Source organism: Zonotrichia albicollis, chromosome 10, assembly GCF_047830755.1.
Source record: "Zonotrichia albicollis isolate bZonAlb1 chromosome 10, bZonAlb1.hap1, whole genome shotgun sequence".
Lineage (NCBI taxonomy): Eukaryota > Metazoa > Chordata > Aves > Passeriformes > Passerellidae > Zonotrichia > Zonotrichia albicollis.
Window position 1 is genome coordinate 36,011,129 of NC_133828.1, and position 27,902 is coordinate 36,039,030.

Genomic DNA, 27,902 nt, shown 5'->3' on the forward strand with positions numbered 1-27,902 from the left:
AAGAATAAAAAGGGAGGGCAGGAGAGAGAGAACAAAGCACTATGTACTAGATGAAAGAGCAGGAAACCTGAATTAATTTGTGGAAGCAATAACATTTTTGCCAGTTATTCCTCCTTCCTGAAGGATGGGACCTCACTGATTGAAAGATGCTCAGGTCAGATATGTTTTCCATTGCCAGCAGATAAGTTGCCATAGGCCTTGCAAAATCCAAAATCACGTCCCTTTCACTTCCCTTGTTGTTTTCCAGGGCTGCACTCAGCCCAGAGTATAGGAATTGTCATATGTTATCAACTTGGCAATCTGTTCAGATCAGTATCCTCTCTAATTGTAGTCTAAGAGGGCAGTGACATAACCCGGTACTTTTTTTCCTGCTTTAAATCTCAAGTTAATCTCTTGAGAGACTCAATACTTTTCTGGAGCACATGCTTTAAAATCTCTCTGAAATCTGACATAAATAATGCCAAAGCTGGGCAATCTTACTATAACATAACTGACCAAACCCTCTTCAATCTTTTTAAGGTATTGGCATCAGTGGCTTCCTGTGACAGTATGTTCCACGCTCAGCAAAAGTGCTTATTTTTATCAGATGCTTCCTTTTGCGGAATTCTCTGCTATTTAATTTAATTTCTCACTCAGTTGTGCAGTAGTTTCCAGCCCATTCCCAGGGCCCTGAGTGCACCTTTAGACCTGAGTGCACCTTTAGACCTGGGTGCCCTGATCGGCCCTGGAGCCCTCAGTTCCTGCCCATGGGGATGAAAGAGCACTGGTCTCCAGCTCCCCACAGCCCTATCCATGGGTCCTGTTGAGCTGATCCCTGTGCTCAGGGAGGGACTCTGTGCCTGGAGCTGGAGCTGCCCAGCATCCCCCACTGCTCTGATCCCTGGGAAGGGATGTCCTGCCACCTCCAGAACCCAGGGAGCTGCCGCTTCTAATGGCTTCCCGACACATGCTCCCTGTGAAGCAGCACAACAAAGTTTCTCTTTTCCTTCCCCTCCCCAAATATTTGTTATGAATTCACAGAGAAGCCTACTATAAGTAACATGCCCCGGCCCCCACCAGCTGGCAGTCCCTCAGCACTGACTGCTGCCCCGAGTGGGACATTCCCAGAGGCCGCTCTGCCAAGCAGGGCCAGTGCCCTCAGCGCCTCTGGGCTCCAGGGGCTCCCTTCAGGCCTTCCAGCAGCACTTCCCCAAAGCCATCCTGTCCCTTCACAGCTGATGAAAACACCTCTGGGTCAGGCAAGCAGTGACAGGGACCCGATGGCCACCTCCTGCCACTCAGGAGGGACAGTCTAAAGCTTCCCCCGAAAAACCCAGGAAACCCTTTCATGGGTTCTCTAAATTAGTTATAAACGAGCATGTGGAGCTCTGAACACCATGATCTGCCATCCCCCCAAAGATGACAGACGCCGTGCCTCCTGCCTTACCTCCTCCTCTGCAGCCACCGGAGAGCTCCTGAGATGGCAGCAGGACCCGGCTCCGCCTGCCTGCATGCCCGGCATCGTTAGGGCCCCACACGGGCCCGAGGGAAGGGGGATGCGGGCACGGCTGTCCGGGAGCATCGCCCAGGGAGCGCGCCGGGGTCTCCGGCCGGACTGCGCTGCCCCCAGGCGACCCCTCCTGAGGGGCGACTCCGCCTGAGGAGTGACTCTTCTTGTGCGGCATCTCCGGCCGGGTCTGCTCACCCCGTCTGTGGGCCAGCACAGACAACAGCATCTCCACGCCCTTCCCTTCAAAATTTAGCAATTTAGCTGCGTTTTGGCTGAGATGCCTGAGGACCTGGGAGAATGTTGGGATTGTCTTAGCTGCGTTTTGGCTGAGATGCCTGAGGACCTGGGAGAATGTTGGATTGTCTTTCACGCAGAAGAGGTGTAGGGCTTTTGCTCTCCGAAGCCCAGGTATTGTCTCAAACGGTGGCACATCCCATCTTCACTGAAGGTTTATGTGGGGCAAAATGGTAAAAATTGGTTTATTTTACTCAGGGAACAGATGCACGGAGAGGGAGATTTTCACGTCACAAGACATGAATCCAGCCCTTCCCAGTCATCACTAAAGCCATAGCCACAAGCTCATCCTGACTCTTTGGCGACAGCTTTCTAGTGAAATGTGTTTTCTCTGGTCTAATCCACTACATTGTGCTCTGTGCTGGGATTGTCAGCTCATTGTAACAGCTCCAGTTCAGGTTTTGTTCTCTTTTCAAATAACAGTGAAACAAATTCATCTGCAAGCTATGGATTAATAGCTGGCATGGATTTGGGCCAAAGTACTTGAATGCATTCATGAAATTTCACTTCATCCCTGGTGTCTTTTCCTCAAGAATAATTTAAATTTTCAATTCTTTCTTTTATCTTAGTTGTGTTTCACTTGCTTGTAAATACACATAATACATCCTGATTTTGTTTGCATGTTGTTTGTCTTTCTCAGGAAAATAGATAAATAATTAATCGGTGAATAAGAGGCAAACTGGTGTTGGAGTTATGCCAGATCTAACCTTGGGTCTTCTCTGCTTCTTTATTGTCTTTGAGGGAAAGAGAAATGAAACAAAGAAACAAGAACACCTAAAGCATGTGATAAATTACTAGCTGTAAAGAAGGGCATTAAGGAAAACCTCCTTTCCAAGAGCATCTTTGGCTTATTTGATACAGTACTGTTGTCAGGTGTATTTGGGTTGTTTTGAATGGAGAATGATAAACAAATGCTGCTTGTATGATAATTAAATGCAGCTGTCTACAACTACCAGTCAGGATCAAGTTCAGACATTTCAGCAGCAGAAGCACAAATTCTTAAACTGAAGGAGGAACTCCTTCATCTAGAAATGAGTAACAGGCTATTACAGTCTCTGCAGCCAGCTGTAGAAGGGAAACATTCAGTACACTGCAATTATGCCATGCATCATAACCTCTACAGTTATGTGCAGAGTAAATGTAGATTGATCATTATTAACTTCCAATTTTTCTGAAGAATCAGCCTAAGTACCTCACATAAAAGAAAATAAACTCTTTAGAAGATGTTGAAATATGAAAAAAAGCCTAGGTTTCTTTTTTTCCTTAAGTAAGTCTCCTCTATTGTGTCATTGTGGATCCTTGGTTAGCACTGCCTGGAAAATGGGCAGTTAAGGGGACCTTGATTTGTACAGAATAGCTTGAAATGGCAGGGGAAAAAAATATTTTGATTCCTAAACACAGCTGCTCTGCCTCCTGGGAACTGTAGTCCAGGTATTGCAAAATTATATTCTTCACCGTAGGTTAGGTTCCCTTTAATAAATAAGTAGACCAACATGCCCTCCACTTCCACTTTATTTGTACAGGGAAATGGTGCATCACAGCAGTCCACAACACAATGAAGGGATAACGCAGCCTAAAAAAAACCAGTATAAGGCAAACAGAGTAAATATATGAGAGACCCAGTAATGTTACAAAATTGTAATAGTAGGATTATTATCACTGCTTTAGCTGCATTTCTCTGCAGAGAACAAGCACCATTGACCAGAAGCATTTTTAATTAAAACAGTTCTATCAAAAGCTCAGCTCTTCACCTAAACCAGACTAGAACTGCACAGTTTTTGGTCGGATTTCCTGTTGACAAATTGAGCAGACACTGCTTCTGCCTGCTTCTTTCTCAGCCCCCTGTGAATCAGATTAAATGACAGGGGCTGCTCCCTCCAATTCTCATACATGAATTGCAGTGCTGAGATGCCTTTATGATCATGATCATGCCTTCTAGCAGAGATTGCTTCTCCGAAAGCTTGATGGAAACAACCCTCTTAGAGAGAAAGGAAGCAATTTTTTCCTCAGAAAAACTCTGTAGGGGAAAACAGCCTTCTCTAGATTCTGGCACAGTATGTTAAATATCTTTTAGCAGGCATACAGAAAAAGGCATGCCTGACTGTTTTCTGACACACAAATCCCATCTTCAATAGGCATTCTGAAGGGAGTGGGGCTTTGTGGGGGGGCTGTTGTTTCTGGAGAATTCAGTGGAACCCAGTATATTGTGTTGGCTGTCCCAGAAACTGGCATTTTACTGAAAATGAAGCAACAGCAATGAATCAAATCTACTGGAAATGGCAATAGGCTAGGAGAAAGAAATGTAATCCAATAATGATAATGCCAGCCTGTAGTTTTACAGACTTCAGTGTCCTGGTATGCCACAGATTTCCTACATCCATCTTTTAAACCTGAAACTTCTTAGGGATTAACACCTTCTGATGCTGGTTTCATCAATAACAGAAACACTTTCAAATAGTTCTGGGTCCAAAATTAGAACATACAATAGTCTTTTTATAAGTTTAAATTACTGCAGTGCTCCTAGATTGTAGATTCTTGCATCACTGTTTTTTTTTTTTTTTAATTTGATAGGATGAGTGAATCTTAAGTGTGTCCATGTCTAGTTTTAAAAATTTAAACATGATTTGGGATTTTGAATGCAGGGATCTCCGCTTACTTAATGTCCCAGCAACAAGGTCTGAGATCCTGGCTGGCTAATCAAAACCCTTACTTTAAAAAATGCTAAAAAGAGAAAAATGAAGAAGAAATAGATAGGAGAGAAAAAAGATCTAGTAGAAAGAGCAACAGGACAGGCACAGATCTCTCCTCTGTGGTGATTGGTGACAGGAAGTGACAGAACAGCATGAAATTGTGTCCAGGAAAGTTTAGGTTGGATATCACAAAAAAGTTCTTCACCCAGAGGTCTGGGCACTGAAACAGGCTCCCCAGGCAGTGGTGACAGCACCAGTCCTGGCAGAGTTCAAGAAATGTTTGGACAATGTTGTCAGGAGCATGGTGTGACTCTTGGGGTGTCCTGGGTAAGGCCAGAAGTTGGACTTTGATGATGCTTGTGGGTCCCTTCCAGCTCAGGATATTCTGTGATTCACTGATCCAATGAACAGGAACTCAGCGCTTGTTCGAGCTTAGGCCAAAGCTGGCAGAAGTCACCAAGGGCTTCCTCCAGAGCCTGATCTGCTCCAGCAGTGCTCTGCTGGAATTCAGCACAAAGGTGATGCAGGAAGTAGCCATTTAAAAATGGCTCACTTTCCTTTCATGAACATCTCAATTCTTCTCTAGTCTTGTTTTTTTTTTAATGGCCCTTCTGAAGGTTTGAATAGCTAATCCTTCTATTAGAAGTAAACAGATGTGAGGTTAATGCAGCACATTCTTTTCTAGTTATGTTTCCCTTTTCCTTACCACAAATGATTTTAGCAGTACAATTAGGCTTTTTTGTTTGGATTAATCCAAGCCTTTTCCTGCTTTTTACAGACAAATCATTGTTACCTTAAGCAACTTTGCATATTGAAATAGTCTCAATCATCTTTTTCATCTGCGTTTGTATAGCAGCTAACGAAATAGAGCCTTGCTCCATGCTGGTGTCTCTGCAGAGCTATAACAATGTAAATAATTAATAATAGCTGTTGTTCAACACTTGAATAGGAGTCTGTTGTTTGTAAACAAAGAACATTTATTTTTCCCTGCATTTCTTATTGCATAAAACATAAAATTAATCCAGAGGAAGGAAGCTGTCTTACTCATACACTTGGTGAAATTCCTCAGAACTCTACAACTCTTCAAAAGTGAAAGGTCAAATGGACTTTTAAAATAATTTAAAATATTTTTTACTAGCAATGTGGGCAAAAAAAGATGATGTTTATGTTAACAAATTTGTCTGCCAAAGTGCAGTTATAAATCAAATAGGCTTTGTGGTAGTATTGTCAACATGATAAGAGAAAAACAATGAACAGATTTGAAAAGAAGGAAATTTAAAAGGGCATCTTACTACAGTATGTAAATCCAATTACAAAAGCAGAACTGTATCAGAAGTCAGCTGTGCTTTTTCCACACAACATGTCTTAAGAAAGGAACATGAATTGACATTGCAGAAAAATTAACTTGTTTTGCTGAGTCTGAAAATGTCTCTTTCTTGCATGTATTGTAATACTTAAATATTAACAGGAAAAAGCCAAAAGATTTTGATTAAAGCTGTGGGTTTGTAATTCCAGAAGATATGAGAGTGATGATTTTCCATTGCATAAGGCATATCATCCCTCTTGTGGTACAAACACTGAGTGTTTTGATTTATGTCATCCAAATATATCTATGTTCCTTATCACAGAATTACATTATATCTATGTGCCAATTAAAGAAAAGGTCCTTGCCCTTAAATTCCTCCTGTAAGTACACAATATTAAAAACAAGTTCATTCCCACTTAAAAGTTTGGCATTTATGCATGCATAACCAATCAGATACTAATGGGACAGGGAAAGGCACAAACTCAAGGTAAGGAAGGTGGAAGATAAAGTGGTAAGGAAGAATTCATAGATGACACATAGTTGAATATTTCCATTTCTGTCTTTTTCTCACCACCTCAGGACTGAATCAAGAGGAAAAGGAAAATAAATATTACCATTACTGCTTGCAACACACCAGTGTGAAGGTTTTCTAATCAGATCAGAGCGCTATGGTGCAAGATGTGAAATGAGGATTCCTCTTCCAAAGACATGTCAGCAGAATAAAAGTGCTTACACTTTAGAGCTCTTGTCTTGAGGTCTGCTAGAAGAATGTAAGTGTTTGGTAATTCTTCATTGAGGCAAATTCACTGAATCCCTCATTGCTCCTGCTCTCCTCAGAGCAGGCTTTAAGCATAAGGTACTCAAGAAAATGCTTGGTGTCCCTTTACCTCTGGAGACTCTGCACACCCAGTGCATCAAGCCCTCACCTACACAGAGGAGCTGCAGTGACAGTAACTCCCTGTTACTTTCAGCACTAATGTACATGGAGCCCTTTTCCTTAGGGCTCAGACAAGCCATATGCAAAGTGAGATAAAAGCTTACACATGGGAATTCACAGAGGAATGGATCTTTTGCCAGTGACAGGCAGAAGCTTTTGGCTACTTGGCCTCTCAAGGAGTGTTTTGACTAGGAACAGTGTGTCCAGCTGACTTTGAGCAGGGCCTGCAAATCTGGCAACGGGATTGGCCCAGGAATTTGACAAAAATGGGTAATGCGGTTCTCTTTTCTTCACTATCACAGTAAGACTCCATTTGTAGATGATGAGTAGCACCTTGCACTTTCTGTCTTTGCACAGTAACACCACAGACGTGTCCTGTCATTGTCTCCCCTGTGAGCTGCCCAGATGTACTGCTTTCATAAACTTGGAGAACTATGGCGCACTTCAGATATGCAGCATTTTTCACTGTCAGCCTGTATTTCTCAGATCACATTCACTGCACTGCCTTGCACTTTTACAGCTACCATTTGCTGGTTGTCATTGGCAAGAGCCTTCAGCAGGTGCTCACTTTTCCTGCTGGATTACTGAGAAAAGTGAAAAATCCCTGTCCCTTTCAGCTAAGTTCCTTCTGCAGCATGTGTGGGGATATGAGCTTGAGGTGACCCCGGCAGCCTCAGTTAATCCTTGTTCTATTGTTTTATACCAGTTCAGCTGGACAATATCTTTGTGGAGTCTCAGTGCTGTCCCCCTCTTACTTTTCACAGACTTCAGTGGCTGTTTTATGACCATACTATCCTTTCTCTTATTGTTTTTATGTATATTGCTTTTTTTCTGGGTTGCTGCCAAGACACGGCTTGTTTGAGAAATAAACCAAACTCAGATCCTGGCTTATGTCACCCTAATAACCTCAGCTCTGTGGTTTTGTCTCTAGGGTGTACAGTTCATGACATCAAGCCACTTCATAAAATTGAACTGGGTTTGATGGCTCATGGATTTTGCTCCAAAATCCCTGAAATTAACTAACTTCCCACTAACTAAAATTGTCTTCAGATTCATCCTTTGAGTTATCTGGGAGTCACTTGGTAAGATCTTATAGTTCCTGTGAAAAGAAAAAAGCATTAAGTCTTGTAGCAGATTTCACCAGCAGTTCTCCAAGCACTTTTCTTGCAAGGAAAAGTATCATTATCTCAGTTTTATAGGTCCTTAACACATTTTTGCATAGGCTTGGCAGAATGTTTTTGAACACATTCTTGTCTTGTCACTGCTCGTTTCCTCTAAAATGGTTTTCTTAGATAAACAGACATCTGTTAATATTTGACCACACTTTTTTCCCCACAATCCCTTTCCTTTTTCAGCGTATGGGTAGAGAGTGCTCAGTAGGTGCATAGCTTTTCATATTTTAACTTCCATGATCCATGAGTGTCCCTTGCATCCCTCCTTGTATGCTTCTCAGACTTCCCTCTGATGTGAGTTTTACCTCTGTGTGCTGTTTATCATTTAAGAGCTCAAGAGCTTCACGCCCGTGATAAGCTTGTCTTTCTATTACATTGTAGAACAAAACAGGATGTCTTTCCACTTCACAGATAGGGAATATATGGTTGAGTTTCCTATTTTGAGTGTACAGTTTAGCAGTCAAAAATCTCCTATTTCAGAATAGTCAGCTGTACAGAGCATTGAGTACTCACTGCACTGCTCCTATTCTATTCAGTTTCTCTTATGAGTGCTCAGCATTTCTACAAATCTGTTCAGATACCAAGTTGGATACTCAGAAACAGAGATATGAACATTGAGAGATAATGTGGGGAAATTTCCATTTAAGCAATTTGCCCAGTGTTACAGAGGTCACATTGCATTAACGATAAGACCATCTTTTTCCTTTCCGTTATCTCCTGCCTTTAATTATACATCTCCCAACTATTGCAACAAACAGCTTAGGCAATCTGTGAGGAAAAAATAATTGTGTCGTTAAAAACCCCATTTCACAAACTGCGTTCAAGGGAGGCTACTATGATTTTTCAAGCATTCTTTATCTGGCATCTCCTGACTTTTTGAGTGAGTAGCTTTGTTCCCTCTGAACAGAATTTTGTGTGCATGTGATCTCCTTTTTTTTTTTTTTAAAGCAATCCAGACAAAAAAGATTTTCACTTTGAAGGTGATGTTCTGTCTTTGACATCCCTAAAATTCCACATTGCCATCCTGGTTGTTGAACCACCATAATTAACTCATAGAAATAGCAAATTGCCATCTGTAGATAAGAGTGTGTTGAGGCACATACTGACTGAAAGCAGAAATTGTGGGACTGTAATGGCTCTAGAGGAGGATGTGTCTACAGCTTCTGCTGTCCTGCTAGCTCCTGTCTTGTTACCTTAAGTTTCATCCATCAATTTTAAAAATTCAGTTGTGTTTTCCTCATTCAATCCATCATTCAGTCATTGACTCTGTTCCCAGTGTCCTCATGCCATCCTAGACTTCTCATGCACCCATGAGTTTTGCCCACCATCCCCACCTGCATCTCTACAGTCTGTCTTAGAGCTGCCCTTCACACTGGTTCCTGATCATGTTTCCTTGCTCATCATGATCTCTAACAGATTGATATCAGTTCTGGTCTGATTCTGGGAATACTTTTCAGCCTGTGAGCTCCCAAGAGGCGAAAACCAAAGTCAAATAGGTGCATGCATATTTCAAGAGAAGAAAATGAGAAAAAAAATTGTACAGACTTACTAACAATTGCCAGAGCAACAGTCAACAGGCTTTGAAACAGAATTCAGGTCTCCTAACTTCTGTTCTTGGCCTGCAAAACAATCTTGTGCTTATAAAACCTATGTTAAATGATTTATTAATTGTTGCAGTGGAAGCAAGAGGCAAGACTGTGTATTAGTCTGACACTGATCTCCTTCCATTCCCACTGACTTCTGCAGGAGCTTACCCCCATACCCTAGGGGAGACCCAGGTGCACACCAGGCTGCTCCATGTGCAGGAAACCTCGAGGCAGAGAACCCTTGGGAACATTGGTGCTCTCCAAGAAGTGGTGGCCTGGTGCCCAGAGGAGCTGGGGCATAGGACATGACAGGAAGGACATCAGCAGGCAAATACAGTGACAGTCTCAGTCATGGTGATGAGGTTGTGCTATGTGCAACCAGCTTAAAAAACAGGAGCAAATCAGTGTCCTGTGCAGTCCCTTTCACAGATCATTCCCTTTTTTTTTCTCACTCCTCTCTACTTCTGTTTTAGTGGTGTCCACTATTACTCTTCTGCCTCTTTTCCCTTGGCACTCTACCTTTCTCCCTTCCTGTTTTTTTCCTTTTCTCTTCAATATTTTTTCTTTCTACTTCTTCTCTTTCCCTGTTGATCCTCAGCTGTTTTTCCTCCTTTTTCCTACTCACTTTCCTCCCTGAGAGCTAGGGATTGAGCCAAAGCCTGCTGAAGTCAATCCATTACATTCAAAGAGTTTAGGATCAAGGTCTTATTTCTGCTTGTTTCTCTGCTTCTTCTACAATCTCTTTTCCTATGCAGCATTCTCTGTGGTGTTTTCCTCCTAAAAGATGGGTTACTGCAATATGCAGGGAAGGAAGAAGGTTTACAGAGAAAATCCTAAGGACCTAATAAATTCCTTACAGGATTGCTAAATTGCTACTCTGAGTGCACAGCTGCAGAAAGCCAAGGGATTTGATCATACGATTAGGGGAGTTTTTCATGCTTGCTTCATCACAGTACAGATTCTTTCACATGGCTCTGAGTAGTGGTCTTTGCAAAGACAAGGTCTTCCAGGAGGAAAATCCCTCACTAAACTTTGCCATATTACATGTTGTAGCTGCTGACTGCATAGTCATACACTTAATTATTCTGCTGATCTTAAGCTTAAACAGGCAGTATTTAATCACACAAACTAATTCCAGGAAACCTGAAAATGGAGGAGAAAACCCAGTATTGACTGGATATTTACTAATATAAAATCATGTAATTCCACACAAGGCATCTCTAATACATACCATGTATATGTGTGCATGTGTGTGTGTACATGTGTAAAAAGTAGATACAAAGCTATCTATCTATGTATGGAGAGGGAAAAGTACTGAATATGTATATATTGGATATATTGGTTATATTCTCAAAGGATAGATGTATGAAAAATATTTTAGTAGAACATAGTCTGCAGTAAATATGTGCTGATGGTTGAATGTTAATACATTTTTGGACATAATATGAAGACAGATGCACAGCTACTGTGCATGGATACAGCTCCACTAAATACTGAGGCCAGTAGTGCAAACATTGTTTTACACCAAACAGTATTTTGATTGTATTTTTATAGTCCTGTCTTTATATTTGGATTAATATTTTGTGCACCCAGACCAGAGGCATAATAACTCTACTTGCAGGAGAAGCCCCACCTTCTCTGTTGGTGTGAGGCTACCCCGATGAACATGGCAGAATCTGTCCTGTTATGTGAACTTGCATATTGAAGTCAAACATTTTGCCAGGAAAATAGTGACCTATATTGTTCAAAAATAACCAGATAGGCCCCTGTTACTGGAGTATGTAGGTCATCACCATCCAGGGGGTATTAGCTAAACTCCACTTATGCACCTATTTTTGATTTCTAGGTGGAGATATCAGCCCCCATAGATCACATGGCATGTAAATCCTCATGGAGAAAACGTGTGGTTGGACTCTGCACTGAATTCAGATCTCTACCCTCCTCACAAGCTCATAGTTCAACAATTTCCAGAAGATACAGTAAAGTAGCCTAAATATTTTTTAAAGCCTAAATATTTTCTGCAAATCACTGGAAAACTGTTGACCACAGTAGCTGGGGAACATGCAGCAGTGCGGCAGTCAGTGCACAACAGCTAGACTCCCATGGTTGTTTTAATCTTGTTTAACTACTGTCTCAGCAGGTAACTGTGAGACATAAATTATCAACTACCTGCCAGCAAGGTGCCTGTTCTGTAGAAGGTTTTTATTTTACCCAGGAACACATTATATCCAGCTTTGGAGACTCAGTCAAAGAAACGACAGTGTTCTTAACAGTAGGGCCTCTTAAATGTAAAGGGGCATGCAGACCTCAGACTTAGAGAAAGCAATAAAAGCAATAATGGAAAACATCTAGGAGGAAATACTTGGAAAATATCAGCACTCAACTTTTAACTGATTCCTGCAGTACTGACTGGTTTTTTCCTCTCATATATAAAGAGCATCTGTATACCTGTGGTCCAAAAGTACTTTTATTCTAGAGTGAAGGAAAAAACAACCATAAAGTACAAAAGTAAAATTCCCATGAAAGCACACTGCATGTGTGTATTTTTTCTTTGTAGTGTTCAAGGTCTGTACAAAAAGTCCAGAGGCCTTCTAGGTCTCCAAAATGGAAAAGGATATGACGTAGCAAATGGAGGCCCAGAGTTCTATGCTGCAGAGAACACCATTACAGAGCACTGATATTGAAGCATTCCAACTAAACTCCATCCCAGCTTGCCTCCATGCCATTCCCATTGACCTCAGTGAGAGAACCAGGTGAAAAGCACAAATATGTCACAGCTTGAATAACAAGCAGTCTCTTGAGACTCATGACGTATTTTAAAATAGTGTTAAAAAGAGTTCATGCAACAGTATGAAACTAGAATGTGTGGCCTAAGAAACAATCCTTTATGTAACAGCTGCACCTTTGTATCCATGATTATGGTGTGCTAATGGTATTCCATGGAACTTGCTAGTTGAGTTATGTGTATGGATATGCTGCATCTGCAGCCCTGCTGTCAGATGCTGAGGAGGCTGCAGGAGTGGAAAGCTGCCTTCAGGCTCTCCCCTCTGACAGACATCAGCTGGAGAAAAGCAATGTACAGCTGTGCCTCTTCTCTGAGACCACTCCCACGTGAAGTCCTACAGGGGCTGGTCCTGTCTCTTCCTTTTCATCATGTGCTGAAGAGCTGTGGGAAGGTCACGAGGAGCCCAGGGCTATGATACCATCAATCTGTTGATGGCAACCAGCTCCTATGTCTCTTTTCAGCTGATGCAATCAGTGCCACACACAGATGTCACAAAACTTGCAGGAGATAAGCCTGCAGATCAAAATCAGTTGGCTGAAGCTGAACTAAAGAAGGAAGAGATGTTGCTGGAAGGAAGGAAGGAAGGAAGGGAAGGGAAGGAAGGGAAGGAAGGGAAGGAAAGGAAGGAAAGGAAGGAAAGGAAGGAAAGGAAGGAAGGGAACTTTGTGTAGTTAAGGCAGTGAGCAAATCATGCTTCCATTCTGGGCAAATGACATGTAGCTTTGGGTCCCAGCAGAGTTGCCCCTGGATTCTGTATGGCTTGAAATTTGACTTGTATCTTTTTCTGTCTGCTCTGCTATCACTTTTTGTGGTAAAGGTGACTCATTTTACCTTTTGTGAGAAACCAACAGAGACTTGTTCAGGTTAAAAAGAGAACAAAGAATAAAGCTTGTCAAAAAAAAGCAGAAACATAGAGGAAATGTGGAAGGTGTAATTCCTTACAGACATACTTACTGTTCAGTCCAGTTTTGTATTTTATTCTTGGTAAAAGAGGTGTTTGAATGTAGATAGTCCAGTAAGGATTAGCAGACCCAGTGCAGGCTTTGGAAATGAACATGATCTGAAACTGTCTGGTTTTATAGCCTTGAGCAAATCATATAATCTCACTGCCACTGTTTTCTGATCTATAATCCAAGGGTAGTAATGCTTTCTTCTCAGTGGTGAATAAATGAATGCTTTCACAGTGTTTTGCAGTGCCATATACAAATATTACAATTACAGAGAAGCAAGCAACATATGATACTAATGTCAAACAGATACAGGGTAAACTTGGGATACTGGAAAGCAGTGCACTGAGATACAATTGTAATGAGTTCATTAGTAATGCACGACTGGATTGATTAAGTAGTTGCCACTGTGTAAAGCCTTGTCTAGAGCTGATACTTGATATATTATTTTGACCTGCGACAGATGCTCAATGATCTTGTCTCTTAAGTTTTGGCAGTGCCTGTCATGTCAATACAAATTACTGAGCTGAACTGAACGAAAGAAGCTGTAGTTGCCACATGGATACCTTTTCTATATTCTCCTGTATATAAAAACTGCAGCTTCCCAAACTGGATTTTTTATATAACCTTTCAGAAGCTCAGTTTGAAATAGCTTGTCTTCTTTTTTTCTTTCTTCCTGAGAATGTTTCCTCTTGCCATCACGATAAAAATGTACTGCCGTGACAAAACAACCATGTTCCCATGATTTTATCCTTTCCTATCACAATGGCAGCACATCCTGTATGGTTATGACACGGCACAGAAAATTCTACCACACTGAGGTTACTTTTACATTGCCTGATAATGGTAACTGTGATGTGAAGCATCAGAAGATATAACATTTTTCTACACAAAAGAGTCACAGGAGGACTCAAAGAGTCTTTGAGGATCTGGGTATCCAGCTGAGATTAGAGGTCTGGACGTGTCAGGGTAGTTGCATGCAGAAGCTTTTCAGCTATAGGCTGGGGATTTGAAGATGAACAGCATCTAGAAGAGGTTACCTATTCCTGGAGATTTTGATAGCTTATTTGAACTGGGATTGAACTGGAGATCCAGACCCTTTTACTAGCAGGCTGATTATCACAGGCTGGGAGGTTGGGACCAGCAGTGGTGGTAACTAGTGCAGCCCACCCATCTGTCCATCCCTCCATCCCAGTGCAGTCAGTAAGGACTGCAGGTGAGAGGAGGCAGTGTGGATAGCAATAGGTTAGGGGTGCAGATATTTGGCATAAAGGATGTTTTGTTTGGGTCCTTCAACTGTGAAATGAAAAGATTCATGCTTTTTCCTTCCCCAAGTCTCCCTTCAGCCATCCATCCCTTCTAATCCCAAACTCCTTCTGATGGCTTCAGGGCTGTGCCTCATGTGTGCTTTCACTGGCATTTTAGCAAGAGCTGAGGATTGCTAACCTTGTTTTAAGGCGGGCTAACCGAGGCCTTTTGCAGATGGGAAGCGAGGCATAGCACTGTGAAATGATTTGCTAAAGGTTATCCAGCTGTGACTGAGAAAGTGTGCTCTGATTCTGCTGCAAAAGATGCCACAAAAGTGTAAATGTTAATAGTAATAACTTTCTCTATGTGTATTTCTGCTTTGCAAAATTGTATTTCCACCAGGGGACTTGTTAATGTCAACGTCATTCAGTTTTCATCATCACCACTTGAAGTGATCAGTTAGCTGTGTGGATCTACAAATTGCTCCCTTGCAGCCAGCCTCTTAGTCTAATGCTCGGGTGACAGTCAGCTGTAAGGATCAGGCTCGAAGATGCCTTTGATTTTCCTTTGATGTTTCTAAGCCAAGGAAGAATTTCACGCAGCCACTGGGCGGTAGGTGAAGATCCCTTCTGTTTGTGGGAAGCCAATTATAACGTGGCTGACCTGCCCTGACCGGAAGATTACTGGCAGGACATCTGGGATGTCCTTGCGAGGCAGAGCTGGCTCACTGGATGTGCCAGACTCAGGGCACAGACCGATTTGTTCGTCTGGATGCAGCAACCATTCCAATACCGTCATTATAATGGAGGCTGCACAAATTGATCCTGGTCAGACTCAGTGTATTTATTTGTTTTGCTTGCACTTTGGCATCATTGCCGACGTGTGAGGATAACAGGGTTCACCTTTAGGATTTAATAAGTGGGAACAACTTACAAGGACAACAGATCCTAGTTTCTAATCCTCTCTACCAGTTAACTCTCTCTCCCCTTTCTTTATTTTTTGTTCCATTGTTCACCTCTTATTCCAGATCTAAGATCAGCTAAAGCTTTTAAAACCCCAGACAAACAAGCATCACGAAAGAGGCTGTGTGCCAGAAGCCTCTTTGGAGTAAGGCACACGCCGGGAGAGAGGTGGAGGCACAAAGAACCCCGGACGGGAGGCTAGTAGGATGTAAGAGAAGAGCTGGAACTTTTTCACCTCGGCTGAAGCAAACGGGACTGGGATTTCGGGCAGCATTTCGGTAGGGATTGGGCGTTTATTCCCGAGCGCGGGCTGGCTGCGGGAGCGGCACGGTGCTCCGGCACGGAGCCCGGGATGCTCATCCCCCGCATGCTGGGGGATGAGCATCCCGAGCGCGGGCCGGACTACAGCCCCCGTCATGCCGCGGCGCGGGCGGGCGGTGGCGGCGAGCGCGCCTGCGCCGCCAGACGTGGCAGCAGCCGCAGCGGCGGCGGGTCCGGAGCGGGTCCGGCGCGGCGGCGGGATGGCAGCGCCGGGGCAGGGCGCGGGGGCTGCGCGGCGCCGCGGGCGGCTCCCGCCGCTCCCGCTGCTGCTGCTCGGCCTGGCGGTGAGTGGCGCCGGGGGGCGGCGGGGGCGGCGCGGGATGTCCCCCGTCCCCGGGCCGGGGCGGGGGCGCGGCGCGGCCGGCGGAGTTGGGCGAAAGTTGGGAGCGGGACGGGCCCCCGGGGCCGGGCGCGACGGCTCCCCCGCCGCTCGCACCCGCCGCCGCCTCGGGCGGGCTCGGCTCGGCACAGCCCGGCATGGCCGGGCTCCGGCAGCGCTGCTCCCGGGTGTCTTCCCAGCGCTCAGCCCGTGTGCTGCTCTCCCGCTTCCCCTTCCCCTCCTTTCCCTTTCTCTCTGCCTCCCAAAGCACCGCCCGGAGGAAGCGCTCCCCGAGCGGCGGCGGGCTGGGGCCCCGGCTGCCCCGGCCCCGGGGGCTCCGACCGGCGGCGCTTCGGTCCCAAGTTTCGCGTGGAAAGCGGTGCGGTGGCAGAGGGTTTCCAGAGGATTTCCCCGTTGGCGGCTGTGCCGCAGCGGAGCTGCCGCGCTCGGCTTTGTGCACCTGTGTGCGGCACCCCCGCCGCGGCACCCCCGCCCCTGCGCCCCTCGCATGTGGCGCTGTCCATCCCGCTGCGCTCCGGGAACCGGGCTGTGCCTCATTGACGTTACGCTGACTAGAGCGCTGCTTACCTCAGGGAGGCTCCTAGACTTCCAGAAATACTTTAAAGTCTGATTTTGCTTCCTTTTTTTTTTTTTTTTAAATCCACAGAATTTAGCATAAATAGCTCAAAAGATTAATGAAGGCATGCTTTAAAACAGTACTTTATTCCATTTATTATCATGAACTACAGTTCATCCTTCTGCCCGGGCAAATGAAGCTAATAATTAATGAAAAATTGCGTTAATCTTTTTATGCACAAGTGATCTGAAACGTATTTGGAAATGCATGACTGTGGAGTGCTCACCTAGTTCATACAAATCAAGTGTGGAATTGCTAATTGCCGTATGCTTATTCTGTACTAATATTAGAATTGCCTTTGTGGGACAGAAAGATTCAGCCCTGCCTGATGTAGCCTTTTGCCCCTGGCAGGGCCATAGCTCTCGGCTCATTCAGGAGGGGGGAGAAATGCTGTGCATTCTGAACAACTTTTGCATTAAGCTTGATCTAAAATCACAGACCTCTGCTATCTTCACTTCATTGATTTCAAGTGAAACTGAAGTCAGGCTGAACTCTCCCTAAATGCTGGAGAGGTCTCAGTGTGAATTTTTTTCCTCTGTAGCTTGTCTTTAATGTATGCAGTAGTTTTCTCAGTGATACTTGTGGCAGTGCATTCCTCAGATTGAGCATATACTGTGGACCAAGGGAATTACAAGTGGACTGAATTTTCCCTCCCTTCAAAATAGCTAAGCACATGGAGTTATTTCTGGTATTTCCTACTATATCCACTATGACTGTCAGACCTTATCTTACTGTAACATTCATTTTATGTTAATGTAAATATTTTCCTGTGATTTTTCTTTGTAGATTAAAAGATATTTTCCCCATCTTTCTTCATGTGAATCTATTGTTCCTAATTGTTCTGGTTGCCCTCTTTGACCTTTTGTGTTGCAGAGCTGGTGTCTTTGAGATGAGCAGAGGGGGCCCTGCTGTTGTCAGTGAAATTATACAAAGCCATTTTAATTTATCCACATTATTATTACTTACCTTTCTTAATTTGCCACAGCAGTTTATTTGCTCTGTGATGCTTCATGCTGAGCAGATGTCTTCATTGAGCTGTTGATTCAGCTAATTCTTTCCCCTTTGCTGTGTACAAGTAGTTTAAATTATTTCTTCCAATTTGCATTATCTTGCACTTGAAGGTGTGATTTTTCATCTTGAAATATGTAACTCGCTGTACTCGAGGATTGAAAAACTAGTTTACAACTTTACAGCTGTGAACATAGCAAAACCTGCTTTTAATTTATTTTGAATAGATGTAAGGCTGTTAAATCAAGTGGTTCTCAGTGTGTAAAGTTAAACTAAAGGTAATAGCAGCTGCTTGGTAGGTCAATGAGAAACATTTTTTCCTTCCAGCCAGTCTTTTTTCATGTATCCCAATGTGTTTTGGTTTTTTGGCTTTTGTTTTGTTTGTTAGTTAGTTTTTCTGGAAGTGCTGACTATTTGCAGTGCACCTGGAACAGCAGCTAGAGTTGTGCATGCATAGCACTTCTGAAAAATAGGGCTCATTTTTTGACCCAGAATTGGAGGTGGCTACGTGTATAAAAGGGAACCTACAAAGCTGAATGAAAAATGTGTTTCAGTAGCTTCTAATATAAGCTGTTAATTTGTCACTTTCAGCATCACTGTGGGTGAGTGACACACACATGAGAAAGATGGTAGGGGGATCTCTGCCTGCTGTAGTTTTATTTCTCGAATGAGTTGGAGAGCCGTGAGGAAGTTGTGGGTTCCCTGTTTGGTTTATCAAGTGGTTGACTGTATTTCATGCTCGAAGGACTGAATTTACTATTCATGGCACTGGGAAGGAGTTTTACACCAAGGTGTATTAGCTTTTCCTCTGGTGCATCAGGTGCTGTGCCTTGCCTAGCAGAAGGCAGCCACTGCTTCCTGCAGGATTTTGCATCTGGGTCTGTTTGCTTTGCAAACACTGATGAATATTATCTGATACCAGTGTGGCAAAGATCAGTTTGTCTTCCGAGTGTTGGCTTAATGACAGAGAAACTGAGTCAAGAGTCCAGCTGGCTGAGCACTGTTGGGAAGCAGACTTTGTGACCTGGTGCCACTCAAACCCAGTGCCTTCAAAGAAGGGCTTGGAAGGAACATTTCCGGCTTCCAACTCCTCAAGCACTCCCTTAATCCTTAGGGAGTGCACTAGTGAGCTCCGACACTGACTTGTGAATCCCGGCCTGCAGGGAGGGCTTGGCCATGATTCCCTCTGTGCTGCAGGCAGCCCTGCAGCGTGGCAGCAGTGGTTTGCTTCTGGTGAGTTTGCAGGCAGGCTGTGAGCGCTGCTTCACCACTGCAGTGCTCAGGTGCTGCTTCCTGTTGTGGCATTTGGGCTTGAATTCAGGAGTGCCTCTCCCCATCCAGTTACTGTTTGTGCCACAGGAGCCTCTTTGGACAGTGTTTCCTGGCAGTCAGAGGGAGGGTATTGCAGAGACAAATTCCTTACTTGCTGTTCCCCCACTGTATTCATACTTTGTCCATTCCCTCTGCAAAATATGGATTTGTAAAACTCTGATGTGGGCTATGCTGTGTGTCCTCAGATGCCCTTCCCAAATCAAACCCTGGCTTCGTTACCCCACTCCATGCCTTATGGAGGGATGTTTTCAATCCATTGAATTTGGTGCCACAGCACCTGTTTAGCTCAGAGGCCCTGGGATGCTGGAGGCCCTGCCAGCGTGGTGTCATCAGAACTGGTGTTTCTGCCCAGGGGTGAGTTCATGGTGTCCTGAGCAATTGGTGATGGAAGAGGTACTTGTTCTGTTGTTGGACATTTCTTTTGCCTTTTGGTGATGGAGTTCCTTGAATTCTCTGTTTCAGTAAAATGGAGCTAGTGAGGTATTTCTTGAGAGCTGTGGCTGGAGGAATGGAAAATCTCTGGCTGCAAATTGCATTGCACTAACTAGCATTGCCTTAAATTTCTTGGTGCAGGCAGGGTCACTTTGTAAATAAGTTGTTGTTTACCTTGTTCCTGCCACCTTTTCAAGCTTGTGAATGGCAAAAAATTGTGATGGCAAAGCAAGTCTTTCGCTTTGGCACTGTGTCAGCTGTGAGTGGCTGGTAGCATTGGTGGAGGATGCTGTGAATTGCACACTTGCAGGACACAGATAACAAAGGTAATTTAATTTGTGACTGTCTTGAAGATGTCCTGTCTGTTGTTTCTGGGTTTAGAGTCATATAGCCTGTTTGCTGGGTGACTGCAAAGAGACTTTTTCTCTCCTCTCTCACTTTTCCTGGATATGGCACACCATGACTGTGGGGTTATGCTGCTCTAGGATCAGCTGTGAGCTGGTTTGTTCTGGTGCTGCCTTCCTTTTGCTTCTTGCAGATCACTTCCTTTCTGTGTGAATCTTGCTCCAGCTATTAAAATTAAACTTTGTCTCCCATCACCTGGCAGAAGAATGTGAGGATTAATTAGTTAACATTTGTGCAATGCTTTGAAGATAACAAATGCCATATAAAGTGCTAGAGATTTTCAGGTATTATCTTTTGCCCTCTCTTCCTTATAAATCCCATTAACAGTGGTTCTGTCTTCTTTTTATAGTACCTCCTACGTGCTTCTTGAGTAGGTGGTATTTCTTTAAACTTCTCGAAAACCCAAATTTTAGTGGGGGATTATGTGGCATATGCTTTGCTCATGCCCTTAACTTCTGTAGCCAAATGTGCTTGCTCAGAAGTGATATCTGAAATACTGTTTCATCGACAGCTTGTTTAATATATGTATGGTGCCATTGCCTGGCTTGAAGAGAGAGAGCTTCACGTTCATAATAAGGAGAAAATTCTTTGTCAACGTTAGTAATTGACCCTATTACAGTCAGTTGTTAATTAGTAAATGGTTGCACAGGTTTTCCTTCACAGAGCATTGGAAACCCAGTGATAAACCATACAATTAATTTGCTACTCAGAGCCCTTAAGAACATTCTTTAGTATAGACTATTATGCCTGTAGCTTAAACCCCACTGTGTAAGAACAATATGAACAGTAGAGTCTAGTCAAATCTTGACGTCTCCATGGTATTTTTTGCTACCTTCTATATTTGGAAAGTGAACATAGCAAGCACCACCTTAAGTGGAATGTCTTATTAGTAGCGTTCTTTAGCCTGAGTTAGAGAGTACTAAGACACTCTTTGTCAGGATTTTAATTTGTCTTCCTTTGAAAACAAAAGAAAACATGTTACTTACCTCTTTGCAGATATGACCCTCCGCAACAAAATGTCAGTACTGCTTCTGTTTTTTAATTTCTGGAGCAGCTTGAGGTGAGAATTAACTGCTATGGATTATGTATGCAGTAAGAATGTGTTCTTCCACAGAGCTTGTGGGAATGACCAAAACCCAGGAAGTGTGCATCTCTGCAAATGTTGGGCAAAGCCAACGGTTTTCAAATGCTGTTGGTCTTGCAGTGCAGAAGTTGTTGATTTTCCTGTGTGTCTGCTGGAGCCCTGCTCACCTGGCCATCCCACGCTGCTGTAGGTGTGGGAGTCGCTGCTCCCCACTCCTGTTGGTGGCTTTTTGAATTGGTCACAGACATCACTGAGCAGCCTTTGTGCTGGGAGTCCTCAGCAGGTTGCATTTTGTGAGCCCCCACAGGGGCAATTGGCAGAAGATGGTTTTGTGATTCCAGTGGGATTGCAGAAACTCCTGCAGGGGCCACTTGAGCTGTGACCCTGAAGTCTGAGAAACAAGAGCTACTACCCTTTCTCTTCCCCACTCCACAAAGTAGTTTTTTACCAGGCTTCCTTGAGGTACCTCTGGGTGACAGAGCTAACCTGTCTCCTCCCATCTGATTTGATTAAAATGTTTCTACAGCTATTTTAGATATTAATCATGAACGAAAGAAGGGGACTGTCCTACTTATCACTATCCATCTTGGAAGGCATTTGTTACAAATGGCTCAGTGATCAAAGCAGCACAACCCTGAATGTAAATAGCAGCAGAGGGAGGGCTCCTGAGTGAAAACCAAGCAATTATTGCACAAGGTCAAGAGTGGTTTGTATGATGATCAAGGAAGATAAAACATCTGCAGTCAAACTGTGATTCTTGTAAACAAGAAGGCTTTTGATTTGAACATCTTGTATTTTTCAGTGGGAAGGAATTAGGAGGGAAGCAATGGGTCAGTTTCTCCCTTGTGCTTGCCTGGAGATGACTTAGACCTGGTATTGGCAGTACATGCATCGTGTCTGCACCAGGAGACCTGGCTGTGCCACCAGCTGATCTGCAGATTTACAAACCTCTGTCACCACAGTGCAGAGGTGTCCCTCCAAGTCAGCCTTCTGAAATGAAGTGCACAGTCCATCACAGGGCTCATTTTGGGAGCTGAGTGGGAAAGGAAAGGTGAGATTCTGTTTTCTTGCTGGGATTTCTTCCCCTTGATCCCCCCCCCCCCCGCCCCCCATTTTAATGTGGAAGATGAGACCCTTACTCAGAATGTGAACTACTCCCCTCCTGAAGAAGTTTAATAATGAAATAAAATTCAGTCATCTCCATTTCTGCTTGGAATTTTGAGGCAGGTTTCCTCTTCAACTAGACTCCTAAAAATGCCTTGTCAGACACAATCTGTTTCATATGCACAGGGTTGCTGATTGATCATATTTACAGTGGGTTGAGTGCTGTTGTCCCAAAGTGAGAATGACACCAGTGGGTGGCTAAGCTAAGGCAGAAATGCGAGTCAATGTCTTCCTGCAAAAGTTGAGTTCAGAAATTGTGCTCGAGTGTTAGGCTGTGTCCCTGCCAAGCAGCAGTTGTGCTGGAGTCTGTTGTCACAGCCCCAGCTATTCTTGATGAATAGTGTGCAAATTGGCTGCTAATTATACATGTGTTAGTGTGTGCATAAAAACTGCATGTTGACATATGGATTCAGGCACCTAAGCACTGTTTCAGCTGCATATCCATTTATACTTTTTATGCATTATTTGTGTCCACTGAAGTAAATATTTCTGGCTCTTGAGCTGGAAATAGGAAAAATAGGGAGTAGTTTTTCTGTCCAGTGTGCGCTGCTACTCTTCTGATAGAAAACAAAATTAAATAAGAAAGATCTATTTTCTTGTTTTTAAAACTGTGTGTTTTTGTTGCCCTTGATGTAAAATAAATACATAAGTAATTCTCCAGATATGCTGCTTATCCTTAGCAAAAGACCATGCTTTCACGAAGCTTTTGTGGGGAGCAACTCATAAATTGAACTGGGTTCTGTGGGAGCAGTAGTTAAGCATTTATCACATATAATTTGAATAAGAAATGTAAAATATGAAAATACATTCTTGTGGCTGTTTGAAAGATATTCCCTTTTTTCATTTTAAAATGAGATTCAGAGAAGAGTAAAAACTTGAGAAATAGACTCCGCTTTCTCAGATCCTTGATAATTTTGAGAAAACATGGCCTGAGGGATGACCACATTTTTCAATAGTGTCAGTCCTGGAAGTATAATTAGCAAATAGCTATTTGCCTGTAACTCTTTGCCTCTGGGTTTCTGAAAGCTCAGATCTTCCTTGGGTACCAATTCTAAGGGAGTGGGGTTGTGGAGTGTTTACTGCTCTTTAACACGTGAATATGTTTGGCAGCTCTGCAAGGAATTACTAGACAGTGAGGAAAAAAAGAAAATTGAACTTTCTTGACTGATCAGATTTCTGCCACCAAGCTTGCAAGATCATATATCTAAATACAAACTTTGAAGAACAGAGACAGTTAGAACACATTGGGGTTTTGTACCTTGTACTTGAATAACTGTCTCAGCAGTTTTGAATTGACTGTCCTGAGGATTTGGGTTCACTTATGTTTTCCTTGAAAGTCTTTAATGCATCTCAGACACTACAGTCACATGACTGATGTGTGACCTATGCCATAAAAATTCTGTGAAAATAAATTCAGATTGCGATCTTGAGTTGGGGAAAATCTGCAGCCTGGAGTTGGTATGAGATTTGCATTTCATAGTCTGCCACGTATAGTCTGTCTTTTTTTGAAGGTCTCCACCAAAGTTTCCTGCATCTGAGAACACCAGGTGACAGCTGTGTCACCAAGCCAGCCATGGATAAGGACCTGTTACGATAGGCAACTGTGCAAACACAGCACAAAATAAAATAGACCTTCCCTCAGTTGTGTTGCAGTTTCTCTTTGCCATAACTGGCAAGGGTGGCAGAGATGTTGTCCATGTTGGTCCTATTATGCCTTTTACTTTAGCAGGTATCAAGGTGGGCAGCTTCTTGAGAAAAACACTTGGAGCACTTCTTAACTTTTCAGAGGTGGTCATGAATAGATTTTAAAGCTTTAGGATGCTCAAGTGACAAGAGAGTTTAGCTTGTTTCTTATTTATAGATTTCCATATGTGTGAATGTAGCACTTCCTGGCGCATATGAGAAGAGGCTTCCTGCCCAGGAGGGACTGACACCTTTCTTGACCTTTTCTTTTTTTAATATGCGCTCATCTCCTCTTGTGCCCTGGATTTAAACCAGAAGCAGTGTGCTTGATTGGGCAGTGCCTGGCTGATGAGCTCTCCTGCAAAATGTCTGGAGTAAATCTACCCCAGTCATGACTTACAAATAAATTCATGTAGCACAGTACATACAAATTAGCTTCATCTTTGCTGCTGCTTTACCTATGCAGGAACATGAGCTTGGTTTTCTGTGGAAGAGTAACTGCTTCCTTAGAATTCTTTCTTCCTGTCCTCTTAATTTTACGTTGTTGCCAGAACTAGTGGTTGTAGTGAGGCTCTAGCTGCTGGTACAGTCATCACTGCTGTGACTCTAGAGCAGGGCAGAGCAGCCCCGTGTTTGGGACTGGTGTCTGATAGAACTGACTCCTTGATATCCCTTGCCTTCAACAGAGCTGGTAGGGAAGGCAGAGGTTCTTCTGGAGGTTTAGCCATGAACCAGCCTCTCGTTTATTCCTGGGTAGGGTATTGATGAATTTCAGCAGGAGAAAGCTGGAGAGTGCAAAACTACTTAATTCTTATCAGTTTGCAAATACCATGTAGTGCAAACAGAATCAGGGCTGGTGAATTTCTCTGCTCAGCCAATAATACCTCCCAGTGCTGCTGTGCTGCCTTAGATGTACAGGCAGGGCATTTCTATCCAACTCAATGCCTATGGCTTGCACCTTCTGGGTTTTATAACCAGGAAAGGCTGCAACATTAATCTTAATTAAAGGGAGATGATGATTTATTCAGCTGGACGACTGGTGTGCTTGTATGCACAATGCCTTTCCCTATGGGTTTTGGGCTAAATCATGGGAACAGAGAGAGCTACTGTAGTAAAACTGCAGGAAAATGAGTAGCATGTATTGATTTGGTACTTGGAGAGGAATTGGGCAAAGAAGCAGTGGATATATGCAATGTGACATGCATCTCCCTCCAAGTTCCTGCTGTTCCACCAGTGCAGCGAATTTTCTGTTAGTGGCAACACCAACAAGGCACTAGTTAAAGCTGCCATTGTTTTCAGAATCCAATTTTTCAAGAAGTTTATAGCTTTGCCATTTTAAGGAGAGAAAGAAAAAAAAAGAGAAAAAATTCCTGAAACTGGCAAAACAGCCTTTCTAACTGGATAAGACAGGGAATGCCTGTACTTTATAAAATGGTGTGTGTTGGAAGAGAGCTCAAAGATCACCTTGTTCTAACACCCCTCTCCTGAGCTGTTGGTGAGCACTTAAAACAAAGTTTACAGTATCAGTTGGTGTCATGTTGAAAGTGACATTTGTGGGGTGTTGTAGTCTAATTTCTTCTTTTTGATAGAGTTTACAGACTTAGAATATCCTTAATTGCGTCCAGTTTTTTAAGCCAAATGAGCAACCTGTAGTTTCACTTTTTCCATGTGTTCAGCCTTAGTTTCAGTTAAGCTCATTTTTTGTCTTCTGTAATTCAAGGCATAAATAGAACTGTAAGACACTTGAATAGTTACAAAAATTGAGGTGAAGGGAAGAATTTAAAAAATACTTAGCTTTAAAAAGATCTGCCCATAATGTTGGATTAATTTCTCCTGTGCAGTGCTTGGTATTGATGGTTTTGGGCAGGACTATTCATGTCTGTGTCACCTCACTTAGCCCAACTATATTTGCCTGCTTTGACTGGCAACACCACATATTCATGTCAGAAAATACACAAGTGATACACATACATCAGCCTGGAGTACGAAGGTTGAGCCCTGGACATCTGGGTTTAGAAGAATGTGAGTCTTTTGGTCGAATTAAAGCATCAAGGACATTTATGCTGAAGGTGGAGGCTGACTTGCAAATGTGCTCACTTCCCTCTCACATCTGGGGCCAGTGGTGGAATCCCTGCCTGCAGAGTGGGGTAACTTGTTCACTCTTAGATTTTGTGTTATAGGTGTATTTTCTGGTAATTTCTAAGTTCTCAAACATCCTGGTTGTTTTGAGGATGATCTCCATCTCGGCTCAGCTTCTCTCCATTACCTCTTGTGTCCCAGGATTCCCCTCATGCCCTTTTCCTCATGTAAAGACTTTTTGCATTTATACAGTTTGCTTTGTAGGTGCAGGTTTTGTTGCTGAGCCTCAGTGACTGTGGTGCTTGGAAATAGCTGAATTTGAATGAAGTGCGTGCCTGGGGCTGTGTGTTCTGACTTCATTGGCTTAGTCCCTTCTTTAAATACTGCATGATGTAACACATGGGATGCAAGAGCTGCCTTTTGTTTCTTCACATCCACTGTGGACATATTTCCCAGCCTGGTTGGAGTAAGGCACGATCAAAATCAGTTCTGTAATTAAGGGAATGTTGAACCTCTTGTGTGTGTTAGGCAAATGAGCTAAAGCTTTTAGCCAAGCAATTAAGTGTTAAGGTTTTACTGTAAGGTGAATGGAAACTAGATAATTTCTCCAGCTAAGCTTCCCTTAATCATTCCATTAGCACGAATTCAGTACAGTGCAGAAGGGAAGCAGCATAGCCTGATGGATAAGATTATTATTATATTATTATTATTGACGAATATTGCAGTAAGAATAAGCAGTAAAGGCCCCAGCTGAGGTTATGGTCATAATGTGATATGAGCTTTACTTCATGACTGTCAAACTCTGCTCTGGAACTGTTGTGATTTAAACAGAGTAAAAGATGTAGCGGAAAAAAAAAAACTTGTTTGCATAGATCCAGAGCTGAGATGCAGAGAGATGAAATGCTGTGTCTTCCAGGTGGCCAGTGGAAGCTGAACAAGGCTCTGCTGTGTGTGTGACACGGTGTGGGCGCTGGGAAACATGAGCCCTGCTCCACTTTGGAAGGGTGGGTGGGACAGGGCTGTGCTTAGTGCTCTAATGCGGATGCTGGATTGCTTGCATTTTCTGCTCTCATTTCCTACATCTGCTCCCTGTCAGTGTGGGTTATTTTAACTTCATGGCTGTCTTCTGTAGGGTATCAAAGTGCTGGATTGAGTTTGCAGCATATTCAGAGATGTAGGGACAAGAGTGCTCTCAAAGTGGCAATTTGCTGCTTCTCTTGGTAAAGTATATTAATTTTACATAGAATTGTTATCTGATTATCTAACTTGGGAGCAAACTTTTAAAGAGGGTGGCATCTTAAGTAAAACCATATTTCTGGATGTTGTGTTCATTTTGCCATGTAAGGATACTTGTTAGGAATGTATTGACCCAGTTTCAATAAATCACGTGCCTGTCATCTTTTCTTTTAGTTTTGCTGATCAAATCAATGTGATAGCCTATTTAGGGCAGCATGTCTCAAGATTATAAAAAAAACATGCTGGCAGTTTGCAAAAGCAGGTTATCTTTGTATTTGTAACTGATGTTTTTGGCTCTCTGTTTCCCCAGGCATTCTTGCCAGCATTCGTGCACTCATTGAAGGTCTCTCCACTCATAGAAAAAATAAGTGATCACAAGGATTTTAAGAAGCTTCTCAGGACACGGAATAACGTACTGGTGCTCTATTCCAAATCTGGTAAGTCTTTTTTTTTTCCTTTTTTTCTTTGATGTTACAGTTCTTTGTGTCCAGCAAGGTGTGTACCAAGGGGCCTCCATGTGACTGCAAGGGCTCCTTGGGGACTGGAGTCCTTTGTTTTAATTCAGAGGCTCCTGATGTTTCAAGGTTGAAGTCATCTTAATTCAGCCTTCTAATTGCTCTGTCACATTGGCAAAAATGTACTTTATTCTGGCTTTGTCTCCAGAACTGGCTCCCTTGTAATAAGAGCTTTCTGGTGTGTTTATCACAGTAGTTTGCAAGTTTTGATTTCCTGGTGACACTGAAAGGCGTAATGAATAGTTACAGTACTGAAATCAATCCATCTTTG

At 43.2% G+C, this 27,902-nt stretch overlaps 1 protein-coding gene across 1 annotated transcript in view; it reads left to right on the plus strand.

The window, feature by feature from the left end:
• Positions 1-15,817: 15,817 nt before the first annotated feature.
• The window catches only part of PDIA5 (protein disulfide isomerase family A member 5), a 97,729-nt gene continuing 85,644 nt past the window's right edge, over positions 15,818-27,902 (plus strand). Inside the window, exons 1-2 of the mRNA XM_074548803.1 lie at positions 15,818-16,021; positions 27,427-27,553. Coding sequence (XP_074404904.1) covers positions 15,833-16,021; positions 27,427-27,553 — 316 coding nt within the window. The 5' untranslated portion in view covers positions 15,818-15,832. The remainder of the gene's footprint in view (positions 16,022-27,426; positions 27,554-27,902) is intronic.